Source organism: Pholis gunnellus (assembly GCF_910591455.1).
Source record: "Pholis gunnellus genome assembly, chromosome: 7".
NCBI lineage: Eukaryota > Metazoa > Chordata > Actinopteri > Perciformes > Pholidae > Pholis > Pholis gunnellus.
Window position 1 is genome coordinate 10,617,566 of NC_136533.1, and position 15,195 is coordinate 10,632,760.

Genomic DNA, 15,195 nt, shown 5'->3' on the forward strand with positions numbered 1-15,195 from the left:
ACAGCAAATATTCGAATGTATCGATTGATTTATTATTTATTTTAACGTTTTCATGTCTTGTATTATGTGTAGTATTATTATTATGTTTGTAATTAGAGACAAAGTTGGTGACAGCAACAACTAAACAAAGTAAATGATCACTGGTTGGTAAGCCGCTGCGTTGTGGGGCTGCTGATTATCAGCAGGGGCTCGTGTTGTTGGTGTTGGGTGGGATTTTCGGATATCAGAGGTGGTGCAGCTCAACATCTGTTTGAGCAGCAGTGGCTGTTTGGCATTCATAAACCCTCTGTTTGCTCCTGTGAGCCCAGTGCCGTTTGTTCCGTGACATAGCTGTGAGTTGAGTTGAGATTGGACCTGACCAGATTCACAGCCTGATTCAAAGAGCCCAACCCCCTGTTCAGCATTGTAGGTGCATTAACTGGATGTTAGGAGTTCACAGTTGTTAGGAGGATCATAGTAATTAAGCCAATCAGAGGAGAGAGAAGATGTGAAAATCAATAATTATAGAATTTCATAGGAGAGTTGTCAAAACCATTGGGAATACTATAATAAGAGCACATTATGTGGATCTAAAGCCTTGACCTGTCACATTTACAGGGCATATAGTGTTGGTGGTGATATGTCAATTTGATGTCGCTGTGATTACACGTTCCTCGACGTCAGCAAAAAACTACACAAGAACACAAGTGTTTTTAAATAGATTGTTTTGACAGATGCTGAAAACGAATGATCGACTGATGATTTAGCAGCGGACGACCATTTTAATGGTGTACTCCTCTCTAATTATGGTGTGATGTGGGTAATATTGAGCGAGCATGTAGACTCTTGCTGCCTGCTAATTCACAGCAAACAAACACAGCTGGGTGTTGGAAGGCAGTGCACTGCCAAGTGAGACAGAGAGAGTGGTATTTTCACTCTGTCTTCTCTCATGTCTGGATTCTTCCCTCAGAAAACCCTCAGCATCACCCAGGGCAGTCCGATGCCAAGTCTTTGCTCACTCATCTGCTGTCACGGAGCAAAAATAAATCTGTGCCGCGTACATATGGAGCCTCAGTGGGCCCCCTTCCTCTTTTTTAAGACAGTGCATCCATTGGGACGCCGGTACAAATAACTGAATCAGATAGTAAACACACACGCCTGTAGTGTTTGTTTGGGTAATCTGTAATTACTAAGTGTTTAAAACTCATTAAAGACAGTCTGCACGATCTTAAAGCTCAGCATATTTTGTCCACTTAAACTTAACATAAACTAAGTATTCAGACCTTTGATTCAGTATTTTGTAGGAGCCTCTTTGGCATTAATTACAGCTTGGAGTCTTCTTGGTCTCTACAAGCTTTGCACACCTGGATTTGGGAGGTTTACCTCATTCTTTCTGGCAGATTCTCTCAAGCTCCTTCAGATTGGATGGGAAGCGTTGGTCTATAGGGTTGAAGTCTGGGCTTTGTCCAGGCCGCTCAGGGACAGTCAGAGAATTATCCCAAAGTCACTCCAGCATTGTCTTGACTGAAAAGTGAATTGTCGCCCCAGCCTGAGGTTATGTGCGCTACGGAACAGGTTTTCTTCAAGGACCTCTCTGTATATCTGCTGCATTCATCCTTCCCTCAATTCTTTCTGACCAGTCTCCATGTCTCTGCCGCTGAGAAGCACCCTCATCGCATGATGTTGCCACCACCATGCTTCACTGTAGAGATGGTAATCACAGTACCTGGTGTCCGCCAGGTATAATGCTTGAGTCAACACTGAAGTTAGGCTCAGACCGAAGGGTGAAGTTACACTTTAAAATATGTTTGCTGACCCCCCCCCACCCCCTCCAAGTTCAGGCTTGTGATTTGTCTCATAATTGGTTATTCATATCAGTTGGAGCTATTTTGAACTCATGGCTCAGAGCCAGACAGCACTGAATGCTGTAATCGTGTGAATCCATTTGTCGCTTAACAAAAGGACGGCTGGTTTAAATTAGACTTAAGTATTTTCAAGGGCATTTGAGTAGAGGATGATGAGGGAGAATTGCTCACTCTTCCATTGGTATGCTTTAACCCTCATTTGTGGTATTGAGCTGATTTCCTTTATTGCATCTTGTCTTTGGAGCTGGTGAGCTTTGTTATGTTCATCACTATGGATCCCTGCAGCCTCCACAACTCCCCTGAAGATAGAAGAAGGGTGTTTGTTATCCGCTCTTGTGAATAAGCTGGTGGGGAGATGGTTTTGAAGCTGTGTAATTCTTTGTGTGTGTGTGTGTGTGTGTGTGTGTGTGTGTATGGAAATGAGGATCGTCTGACTCAATGCCCGTCCATTTCTTGTTTTCACATCCAATCCACTCGGGACTTCCTGTCACTCATTGTTTCTCTCAGTTCATTTCTCGCACCTGTCTCTCCCTCCATTCTCGTTATCTCACATTCCGTCCTGCACTGTCCTTGTGTTTCTCTCCATCTGACTGCCTGTTTCTATTTTTTTTATTTAGTTTCTATTTTCAGCTCTCACCCGTCTTTCTGTACTGGACTCCTGTTCGTTCTCTGTGTCTTCCCACCTTCTTGAAATTTTTACGATAGCATTGAATGATACATGAGCTTCCTTTGATAGCTTGTCCTCGCCTCACAGAGATTCAGACAGTTTTTCCTCCCTAGAAATTGCCGTACAAGAATACAGTATTCATTGTGATGTCTTTATGTAAAAATGATTTTGTTTTTGTACGGGGAAGAGTTTCCCTTCTGGGCATGCAGATGTTTTGAAGCTTTAATAGTTAGCTGTATGCATCTTTGAGTTCCCAAAATGCTGTACAAAAATGTGAGGTCATGTATTTAGCCAGCATGTCAAGCGAATGATAACAGCTATTTAATGCCTAAAGCCAACTCCAAAAGATCATGATTGGTCTCTCTAGTGTGGGCTGACAACATGTGTTCAGTATATAGACTTCCATGTCTACTATAAAGAGACCGTTAATCCAGAAGTTAGTATTCCAATTACAAACACGCCTCTTGAATGCAGCTGTTTAACGTGTCGTTCCTGTCAGATCAGTGTTTATTCATCTGTTGACCCGTCTACTTCAGGTTGGTGTCGATTATACAATAGATGAGCGCTTTTGTTTCCTTGTGTGTGGGATGGATATCAGTTTTTGCTCAGTAGTGCCATTGTGGGCTTTATCATTTCTGCCCAGCAGTGCTATTGTCAACTCTGGCTTTGTAACAGGTCCAACAATATCCAAAGCCGCAATATCCAAGGTGTGGGCTTCAGTATGAAATGATATCCATGTTATCTGGACATGATGGAGTTTACGTTAGTCATCATGTAAAGAACTGAAGATCGGTACATAAACTGTGGCACAATTTGCATTTCCATACACGTCTGCTATTTATGACCGTTGCATGCATCATACGTAGATCTCTGAGTCAACTCAGTCAATTACTCTGGCTGATTGCATCTCAGAGTTTTCCACCGTGTTTCCCCCTTTGGCTGTCTTCCCAACGGCTACCGTCTTTCCAATGTCACCTTAAAATAGCGTTAACAGGACAGATGCGTCACTAAGTACTGAGGGCAAAATGAAACAAAATAACACCACCTGCCCAACAAGAAATTATGTGACATAAATAAAAAAAAAACCTACAAAATGACAATTAAGTCTGATTATCAGTTATCGTTGGCTTGCTAGGCTAATGCAATGTATTGGCCATACCAGTGGACATTAGGTATGACAGGCATGGATAAAGACAGTTGACACAATCAGAGAGAGAATGGAGAACGTGGACACATTTTATGATAGGTATTATATTTAGAAATAAGCAAACCAGAGCGCGACAATTCTCATGACAAAACACACAAACCCGTTACTGTGTCGCTGGGTCTTAAGGCCATGTAGCAGAACTCAAGTGAGGTCTGGTAATGGCTTATTACGAAGGCTCATTACAAGAGTAAAGTGGAAGCAGGGATTTTGCATAGTTCATGATATCCAGTCTCAAGCTCCATGCTCAATCCCCAACAAGCAAGCGCAACACAGGAAATCGCCCTTCAACTTAAGATCCAATTGTCCAAGCCAAGCCACGGTGGCAGCTCAGTGTGTTTTCCTCCGACTCGTTTTCTGGGCTGGAGAATCATCGCCTATCCTTGATGTGTATCAGAGCATCACTTTCAGGGAAGCAGGCGTGGTATTTTGGGGGCCGGGCAGCTTTAGAATGATCCCCTACCTGTCCAACTTGTAGCAAAGTGTCAATAGAGATTACTTGCATTGTGACATGTGTGAAACACCTTTAACTGTAATGAGCTTTTCCAGCAGAATGCACCCAGCAGACCTCACTTTTCGAAGCCTTTAAATTGCCATTATTTCCATGGTTACAGCAGGTCATGCTCTAGCTATTTGAAATCAGGCTGGTGCAAGTCTTTCTAGAGGCTTCTCTCCAGTACCCAGCGGATTACCTTAAAGAGGCAATTGCCATGTAAATTTCAGGGTGGTGCGAATGATAATCATAGTCAGAAATGGCTCTCCACAGCAGATTTGATTTGACTTTGATGAGTGTAATCAGGAGACCATCGGGTAAAGGACTGATGGCACAGTGTTCCTGAGATAATGGGAGAGGCATTTACACTTGAAATTAGTATCGCAAAAACAGAGCTTCAAAGGACAAATCTAAGCTAACCTTTTGTTTCTCTGCCTTCTCTGTCGTCTCCTCCCTCTGCTTGGCTCAAGGGGAAGAGGAATAAGCCAGGAGTGGAAACAGCAGACACTCCAGACTCGGCACGTGGGCGAGGGGAGAAGAAAGCCATCAAGTAAGCGCCTGGTAACGGGTTGGGGTAGAATAAATCTGGTGATAATGAATTCTATTTGGTTCAGCTGTGAGCGCTGCGACGTACACCACACAAACAAGGCGGAAAATAAGGCCTGGTGTTTTATCTTGAAGAGCACAATCTCTACGAAAAGGATGTTTAGGTAGACTTTAAATGAAAGGTTAGTGATTTAATCAGTACAGATTAAATCTGGATTATCTAACCTGTGAAGCTTTTGGCTGGATGAGCCTGCTCCTGCACGTATCTTATGGGTTGTAAGATAGGTCTCACTTAAGTGCAGGCCTTTAGCCACGCCTCTGCACTGCTTAAAATGGTGCAGGTTCAAGTAAATGGAGGGGGGGGGGGGGGGGGGGGGGGGGGGGGGGGGGGGGGGGGCCTTGTGAGCGCTCTGTGAAATATGAGTATAAATGTTTGGGAGGACTTTTTGATTTAACATTTCTTACAGGGCTCAAACTAAGATTAAGGTATTTTCTGTTCTTGATGAAACAAGACTGTAGGTCAGCACCAGGAAATGTCAGCTCTGTAATGCTAAGTACAATACTTTATTCCACAAAAATGCCTCTATTAACCTCCTCATCACCACTTCTCTTCTATAGCCTGCTGCTGTCTCAGCTATTTTTGAATGTCTTCTTTTTACTTTTAAGCACTAAAGATGGACTGTGTGAATGTATTCTGACTTGAGTCCCTCGGTCTCTTAATTTTTTGCATTTTCTTTCTCACTGGCTCCAGCAGCATTGGTGTGCTCAGTTGGCCATTTCAGCTTCAAACTCCTTCTGTTTGTGCACGACCTTTCTCTCCTGCTCTGTCCCTGTGCTACAGCTCTGACCACTGCTGTGTGACTTGTATGACATCAGTGATTCTGCTCACTTTTTCCTCCTCTACTTTGATTGTCTGCGATTTATCTCTCCGCCTTGTGTCTCATGCGCTCATGCGCTCTCGCGCCGAGGACGGGGCGCCCGACTTCTTGATGTTTACTCAAATGTGTTTCATCAGTGGTGCCGTGCTAGATGAACAGAAAATAATCACATGCTGTATGTATTCATCAGGTTATGACTTCCTCTTTTCTTGCTTCTCCTTCTCTTTTTCTCTGTCTTTGCTACAACACATTGCTTTATGAAAAGCTTTTGTGAATGCCTTTTTCCCCCAGGCTGCCCCTTTTTTTGTTTTTAAATCAAAACAACTATGGTGATTTGTCAACTTCAGGTGGAAAAATAGACATTAATCTGGTCCTGTTTTGTTTCAAACTCCCATTCAGTGCAGCTGTAAAACCAACGCTCTTCCTCAAACCAAGCCAACGGATCAAAGCAGGAGCGCCTGTTGCGAATGGTTGGTTGGTGCCAAAGGCTGTCCATAGTTGTATTGCTCTGACCTGTCTCTCTCTTTGGCCACAGTGATCTAGACAGAGACTTTTGGAATAACAATGACAGCAGCACAGTGCAGCAGAGGTGGAGCTCCTATCCGCCCAAGGAGTTCGTACTAAACATTTCTCCCTATGCCCCATATGGAGATCCTCGCCTCACACTCAAGTGAGTCTTGGTCCAAGGTTGGTAAGAGACTTCCTCCTGAGCAGGGCTGTAATGAGGCAGGGGCAGTGCCACTGCTTCTCCCCTTTCCCTTCCCGATTTCCTTTCCATTTGTCCCTTGCTTGCATTCCTCTCCTCTCCCCTCCTCACACCATCCTCTCTTCTAGTTGTGCAGTCACCACCACTAGCCACTCATCAAATTGAACCATTAGATGTGGATGTTATATGTATATATTATAAATATATCTTGATTATTTTCATTTTCCTGAGGACATTTTCTCTTGAGTAAGCAGTGGCATTTAGCCAAAGGCCCTTTGGACAAAGCCCATTCTGTAAATGTCACAGTTTTGCGATATTCACAAAATGCACATTTCTAGACTTATTAATGTTGTGTAATGTAATTTCCATCAACAATAGTAATAACGACAACAATAACAACACAGCCAACGTTAGAACACTGGAGGGCAAGAATGGTTGCTAATGATTAGTCCTAATCTGCTTGGAAAATGTGAGTGCAGGAAATGTCATACACGCATTACACATTGCAGCATCCCTGCGACGGCCATTCGACTATTACTGCAGCGTCAAAACAGCACAGCCCTGTATCCTCCGCGGGCTCATTTCTGCCGCTACTTCTCACATCCCGTCACCTTCTGATGAACAGAGAGGCGCGTGTTCAGATGCCCCCCCACTCCCTACAGCCCTGCCGGTCCCACTAACTCCTGACCTCTAACCTCTCACCTCTTTCCCATGGGGCTCTAACCATGGAGACGGACAACCCTCGTAACTTTCCTCTCAAAAAGACATACTTTAACCCACCTTATCTGTAATCTGTGTATCTCCCCGTCCTTTTGCTTGTGTGAACTGAAATTGTTGTTGTTGTTGTTGTTGTTATTGTGGAGGGTTGACCGTTGAACCAGGTTGCAGGGTGGTGCCAGTGTTCACCTGTGGTTTACATTCACATGTGGCTTCTCTCTGATCCCCATCAACCTAATATCTAAGGTGTACTGCACTAACATTGTAGCACTTCAACTGTGTCTACTGTCTGTCATATGGGGAGATAAGGTAACAGTGTTTTTACTTGATGCAATAAAAGTCATTTTTTCACTCACTAGGCACTTGAATCCAATAAAGCAGTAGCAAGGTCATACCTATCTCCCTCCGGGCACAGAAAAAGCTCTAAGATTAGACATCCTGCTACCAGACATCTGCCTGATAAACTGTCTAATAACTGGTCATCTTTAATAGACCTAGCTGTTGAGGACTGTGTGTCAAATGGCCTGCAGAAAGGAGGCAGCTATGTGCTCATGGACGCGGTGGATATATGGATTGCTGTCTGAAAACTCTGCCTGAAGATGATGGCTGCTGATCTCAGGAAACCAGCTTTAGACCCTAGTGCTCGTGTTTGAGAAGTTCTTTTTTTTTTTTTTTTAAGCCCTCAAGGTTGTCATTTATTGTCCATAAAGCTGTTTTTCAGCAGGCCCTGTCTTTCCAGCAGTGGAAAATAAATGAACTTTTCACTGCAGTAATTTAAAAATGAGCTGCGTTTTCTGTAGTGCATGTGAGCCAGTGAAAAAAACAACCTTGACTTAGAATAAGGAAACATTAAAAAGATATTTTAGACGGGGGCTTTAGCAGCATAGTATTGACTTCAACCAATATTATGCTGCTAGAACAGACAGCTAGGAATTATTTCCACTTTGAGATTCTCTCGAGATCAGCAGCTTTCAATCTCTTTAATGACACTCGGCCTCATTTATCAAACAGGTTACCATCCCTGCACAACAGTCTCTGTGTTCAAGGATTTATTGGATTGGAAGTTCAATACGATCATTTTTCAATATTGAACTTGTTATATCAATAATGTCCGCAACGGGCATGCCACAATCTTAAAGTCATGGTGATTTGACGTAACGTTTTTTTTAATTTATGCATCAATTATATATAGTTAATTTGATCAATCTGACAGCTTCCAGATGAAAGACTGTCAACGACTTAGTTAGTGATTTCTTTTATAAATCACTTCTACTGTCAGTGAAGTTCAGTCAGAAATATGATTAATATCTGAATGCTATATTCCTGTAAATACTCTTAGTGGTTCATGGTCCCTTTTATTTATGTGTTCCTACCTTTTTAACGAAGAGTAAAGACGTTCACCTTGTGCTCGATAAATGAGGCCCGCGTCTGTTGTGTTGACCGTTGCTTCAGCTGCCGTTCCATGCTGTTGTTGTGATTGATGACTTACCCACATGCTCTGTCAGGTTAGTTGGTCAGAATTCAATGTGAAAGGTGACCTTCAAAGAGACATGATGCAATGATGCAAGTGCAGCACCCCCCCCACACACACCCATGCTTACACACCAGACGACAGTGTCTTCTGCGCCTCATATTTTGCGTCTCCTGGAGCAGGAGCACCATGCATATTAATGAAATGTAGTCATGTCACCAGAGGGCACTACTGTGCTTTATTTTTGATCATCACTGCTTTCAGAGTAGATGTGACATGTTAAACCTAAAACCAGCTTTGAGAGGAAATCTGAGTTGGCAAGGTTGCTTAAGTATAAACACTGTACCATTTTAGGAGGTTGTTAGGATTAGATTGCCCTTATGATCCTTTCTGCTGTGTGGTTCAGGTATTTCTCTATTTCCCGTTATTAATGCTAAGTGGTGATCAGATGACAAGCAAATCTTTAGAAAATGAAAAATTACACATTAAGATCTAAAAAAGAGTGGAATCGGTGTTCTACCTGAACAAATGCACAATTTAACAGAATATCACTCATTTGATTTCCCAAATGAGTCGATTATTTGCTCATGAGGCACTTGAGTTCAAGCCGTCCTCCAGTTGCTCTAAGTTGCTACTATCGAATTGCCTTGTATAGTAGCACATCTCAGGCCCCAGATGCCTAAATGAATGAGAGAATGAGACCTAAATAACTGGCATCCACACACTGTTGCCACTAGTGAATGCTGGCAGCTGTAGTATTGGTCCTCCAGGCTCTAAGGAGTGACTTCTTGCTGGTTTTCCATCCTCCACAGGCTCCCTGTAAATTCTCCTCTTCCTCCCTGCTCTCCTCTCCCCCATCCCTCTCTTTCTCCACACTGGACTCCACACAGACCTTTTCCTCCTCCTGCCTCTTACTTGGCCTGGAAAACTAGACCTGCCCCCTCACACACTCTACTGATCTGTCTCACCTCCTTAGCCATGTGGTTACTCAATCTATTTTACTGTGTGTGTATGTGTGGTTTTGTCTGTCTTTCTCACGCTCTTTGGTCTTTTTCTCCTCTGCCTGTCGTTATTCTCCCTCTTCTATACCTTCTGTCTGCTGTGGGACCTCGGCACCCTGTCTCTCTCTCTTAGTGGGGCAGTGTCAGGGGGTCAGAAGGGGGCAGCAACTGGGCATGGGGATGATGGGGGGGGTCCTTATCGCAGTGACAGCGTGAAGAGCATGGTGACAGAGGGAGTGAAGGCCGGGAGGTGGCAGACCGTCCAGGGCCACATGCAGTCCGGAGGATTGAGACCCAGCGAGTGAGTTCAGAACCGGGTAGAAAAAAAAGCAAACATTTCACTGTGCAGCAGAATGAAGACATTATAACAATGCAAATGATATCCGTACACGTTTTTACCTCCGCAGCAGCAGCAGCTGTGGTCAGATGAATGAATCAGTTCTGAGTAGACACAAAGAGAGTTAGGTCAAGTTCAGCAGGGAGGAAAGTGCAGCTCAGGTGTCACAGTGAGCGTGTTGGCACAGATCAAAGTGTGAGCACACGGGAAATTTGAACTCTCGTCATCACCAGAAGATAACAATAGTCGCCCGAGCTGTATCACACTGACTCAAACCTTCAGCTGACACAGCCGGCCCAGCTGCACAATATAGCCCCGTGTATGAATCTGCAGGAGGATATGATTTATTTATGTGAGGAACTGCACTGCCTGCAAGTGTACTTTAAAAAAAAAAAATGCTATACAGAAATAGTCTCATTTTCACACTCTGACTGAGATGATGCCTCACACCTTCCCAACCCACCTTTTAATTAAGATCTAGGCTGGAATGTGAAATGATGTTTATCACTGACTGCATGTGTCCCACAGCCATGACGTATGACACAAGTTAGGGTCTATATTCAGCGTGTTGTAAATGAGGCAGTTAATTTTCAGTTCTTCATGATTTCTTTGCACCTTCCTTTGGCACCTCGTGCCTGTGATGCTTCCTCCACAACACATTTACGCTCGTCACTACCTCACTCCTCATTCCCTCCTTCTCTTCTCTCCTCTTCTCATCTTTCTTTTTGCCCCCTGTCTATAATTGGATTCTATTTTCAGGCTGCTATAAGTGTCTGTGTCTCTTGTGTTTGTGTCTCGCACCCCATTTTCTGTCTTTCCTCCATCCTCACCCTCTGCTCTTATCGCTCCCATCGCGCTCTCCATCTTTCTGTTGCTGTGTAATGCAACTCCTTTTCTTCTTCTTTTTCTTCTGTTTCACTGTTTTATTTCCGCAAAACCTTCCATTACCTTTTGTGTCTCTTTATTGTGATCGTCAGATATGATGGACACGAAAAGCCTCATGCAGAATTATGTCAGGTGAAGTAATGCGGAGCGGAGTAAACTGCACCTGACTGATGTGAATAGCTCTCTCGTGACCTAATTCTGGTAGTCTGGGTTACACAGTGATCTGAGAGAGGAGGATATATTTGGTGAGTAGAGGAACATATAAAAAGGATTATACAGGATACTGTAGAGCCCACAAAACACAGGAATGATGTTTAAGTAAGTGTTCTAAATATCATGTAAATAATAACATTTGTAAGAAAGGCATGAGCTAATTAAACAGCAAATTTGAAGGGGAGGAGTGGAAAATGAGAGGCTAACAGAGGGAGGGAGTTATACTGTAGGACTTGGTTGGCTGTTGGGATGTCTCTAGAGGTGCAGCATATATTCAAAAGACCAAAAAGACTTAGAGTCAGGAAGAGAGGCTATCAGAGATGGAAAAAGTTGACTGACGAGTCGAGGACATGGGGATCTCTTATCAGACCAAAAAACCCTCGTCAAGAACGCCTGGAACCTGCAAAACTACAACCCACACGCCTCGACGCAGTCACGTGGCACAGAATCGCGCCGCGCCCGTGCGGACGGTGCACATCCGACCACTGCCCACGCGAAACACACCCTCACGCAAACAGCACGCTCAGACCGCACAGACCCGCAAGGTGCACGCACATCTGACGCAGGCGCACAGGGCGAGCTCACCGCCTGCACACTGCTGCCCGACGCGACGCTATGAGCAGTACACGGCTCACAGCGACCACTCAGGCTGCACCTTCTACTGCTATTTCTGCTACTGCTGTTACTGCTGCTGCCTCACGTTGCTCTCTTTCTCTCTCCTCCTCCTCCTCTCTCCACCTCCCAACGCTCCTCCCTCTGCCTTCTTCCCCACTTTGTCATCAAACATCACTCTTCCTCCTGCTTCCTCCTCCTCCCCCTCTCGATCATCAACTTCCTGTTTGGATGAACTTTCCCGTATCTATCCGGGCGTCAACCTGACTTCCTCCGCTGTGTCTCCCTACTGCCCTGTGCCACCTTGTCTCATCTATGATGATTCTTTCCCTCTCTTCTACGTCTCATCTCCTGACCTCACCACTCCTGACCAATTCACCTCCTGTTGCCACGGCTCCTCTCCGACATCTACTTCTCCTTCTTCCTCTTCCGTGCCCTCTGACTCCATCCTCCCTCCTCATCATCCTATCCTATGCCGGCCGTGGCCTTCTTCACGCTCTCTTTCCTCCCTGCTCCTCTGCCCTCCCAGCTTTGGGGAACCAGTCTTATCGTATACGTCCACTTTGGAGCACATCCCTTCCCGGCCTCGGACGCTGCTGCGCCAGCAGAGTCTTCAGCAGCCTCTCATCCACCCACCAGGCCCTATTCTCGGCCATCCCCCCACCACATCCCAAAGTTTGGGACAATTACACAGCCCCGGACAGCCTGGGGGAGGCGGGGGTGCTGGGAGAGGAGAGGGAGTTGGCGGCAGTGGTGAGGGTGGGGGTGCAGGTACACGAGGCGGTCCCAGGGGTGTGCGGGGCAGCCCATCAGGAGCAGGGGCCTCTCGCAATAGGGGAGGTGGAGGAGCAGGGCGCTCTCGTGCCAATCCCGGCAGCTGGGATTACACGATGGACCAGATGCGAAGTCGCGGCCTCGACGTCAAGTCCTTCCTGTGAGTTTCTTCTACTCTTCCTTCATATTTTGATGGAGTCTTTGTAGTGTCACCTGCTTCAGGCCTCTGTCTTTATCCGTGTCTTACAGTACATGCTATGTTACGCTAAGCAGAGTTATTTTAAGCATTTGTTTAAGGTAATGCTTTGCAATGCTTAATGTCTTAGAATCTAATTATTATTAGTATTTATAGTGTATTATAGTGTATTATAGTGTATCTATGTTTAAGTATTAACTAATCTGCTTTTACCTTTTACCTTTGTGTTCTGGGACTCTTCTTTCGGTTGTCTGTTTTTAGTTTGCGTCTGATATCCAGGGAAGGATATTACTTCTGTCTTTCAAAATATGTACTGTGTGATTGGGTGCATGCATGCATAAATGTGTATCGTGTAGGTGTGTGTTTTTGTGGTTCACGGCTGTACAAGATAGTGTGTTTGGAGCAAGTTGTCATTGCTTTCACTACTGCCAGAAAGATATTCTATATACAGCTAAAAAACTCAATTTAGTCCATGTTGATTATTAATGTAGGATGAAGTTGATCGCAGATAAGGAGGCCAGAGGATGACTTATCTGAAAACTCGATTATAAATATAAACAAGGGAAGAGTTATGATTGTAAATAAGCTGTTGTCTTTTAGCTCTAAGCCCTGTGGTTGTGTAAGAGATGGCTCAACATGTCATTTAATCCAGACGTCATAGATAGTTATTAACAATTATACATTATGGTTATTAGATTTTAATCTGAGAGGGGGAGTACATGGTAACTTGTTATATTGTATGATCCTTTCAAATCTTAGCTGAAACTGATTGTTTAATGAGTTATTACCTTGTAAACAATAATAGTTTTGTTCATATGAAGTGATGTATTAGTGATCAGTTAATTCAAATTAATTGCAAAGCTTCTTATTGAGCAACCTGTTAAAAAATAAATGCATTCCCCCTTATTTTAGAATGAAATAACATCATGTTGATAAAAAATTGCAAAAAAAGTTGCGACATATTGTGGGCTTTTTCTGTCCCATTCTGTAAAAAAAGTGTTCAATGTTTACACGGTACGCTCTGCTAAGCAGTAACATCTGTTTGGATGGCATTCAGCCTGTCTGCTGCAATTGTTTCTGCAGGACAGAGCTGGTGGTGCTAGTTTATAATATTCATGAGATGGTGACATAAAAAGTCACATTTTATATTCACGCCGCCCTTCTCAATTACATGATGTTATTTCTGAGCCATCATTTGAAATGACTGTTAAATATCCTGCTTAGGAGACACGCCAGTAGGCCTTATCCATATTTCATGAGTATTTGCAACTAAAATGGCACCTCTTCTTCTGGTACCACTGTAACTTTTATGCTAATGGAGGTTGTGCAGTTAACCTGCTGACATGTGCTTCAGCATGTGTACATCACACCGGCCACGTGTCACTGTGCATCAGTGAAAGAACAAGGGTTAAGCAGCTGTGTTTAGATTTGTGTTAACCCTGAAGCATTGATCTTATGTCACCAGCGCCATTACTTCTACAACATATTGTTACATCGGGCCAGAAGTGGAGGGAGAGCAGATGAGGGAGAGAGGGGGTGATGAAGGTATGACGTAGGACACTGCCAGAGCAAAACATGCGTTTAATGTCCCTTTGCACTGATTTCATTTTACAGTAGCTTCTCACCATTTTTTTTTATTTGTGTAAAAGCTTCTCTGGGCATTTGACTATGACACAGCTGAGCTAATGTCAACGGCTAGCTGAGCATTAGCAATGTAGCAAATGCGCCACAACCAAGGTCATTGAGAATATCGGCCATAATACTCAACTTATCTTGTCAACTCATCATTGTAAACGTGAGATTGAGGTCATATATTGTGATATATTTCCTTCTTTGCAACAGCAACATCTCATATGATTGATGGCAGAGCGGTCTAGTAATAGACGTGACCCACCGTTCAAGCCAGTTAATTTCAATCTTGGCCAGATTCTCTATCTGGGTGAATCATTGCTCAATGAATGTGTTGATGTGGTTGACACAGATATCTAGCCTTTGGAGCTATTTGACCAAATGGATATCTTGGCTGAATGGTCGCTGTGCTTTTTGGCATAAAATCAATAACTTATCCTCGTGTAATTAATGTCTGCGCCCTCTCTCGCTTCCTTAATGTTCGCTGCATTAATTTAAGTTTTTTACCAATATTCTTGAGTGTAAATGCTCATACTTGAAAGGTGATGGGAGAAGAAGGATCCAATGCATTAACCAATAACCTGTACTTAAAGTAACAATACAAGCGCCATGCCATTGGATGTATCATTGAGGTTGCCCCGATCCGGATTATTAGGTTCCGCTACGGATCACAGGGTCTATTTGAAGCTTTGCATTTAACAGTTTGCCATATTTATTCGTTTAGCTGTTCTTAAAAACAAAGTATATTAAGTATGAAAATGAATTGATGAAAAATTGTCATGAATTGACAAATGTTTATTTATTTGTGGGCAACATGTTAGATAAATTGTCTCACATTTTTGTGTCGTCTGATCGGCCTTTAGACCACCGATCAAAATATTTAGAACCATTTTTGAGCCTGCATTTGCCAGGATATATGTCGAAATATTATGGAGCAGATTAGTTAAGGAATTAATATGATAAAAACGATTCAAATACTGAGTCAGCTGTAATGCATTAAGTCCGCGTGTGAAAGCTAGTAA

At 43.7% G+C, this 15,195-nt stretch overlaps 1 protein-coding gene across 1 annotated transcript in view; it reads left to right on the forward strand.

Moving 5' to 3' along the window:
- The window catches only part of syt7a (synaptotagmin VIIa), a gene marked incomplete at both ends in the record, with an annotated part of 60,789 nt that overhangs the window by 29,969 nt on the left and 15,625 nt on the right, over positions 1 to 15,195 (forward strand). The window contains 3 exons of the mRNA XM_079162425.1: positions 4,679 to 4,758; positions 6,168 to 6,302; positions 12,104 to 12,508. Of these exons, the coding sequence (XP_079018551.1) occupies positions 4,679 to 4,758; positions 6,168 to 6,302; positions 12,104 to 12,508 (620 nt within the window). The remainder of the gene's footprint in view (positions 1 to 4,678; positions 4,759 to 6,167; positions 6,303 to 12,103; positions 12,509 to 15,195) is intronic.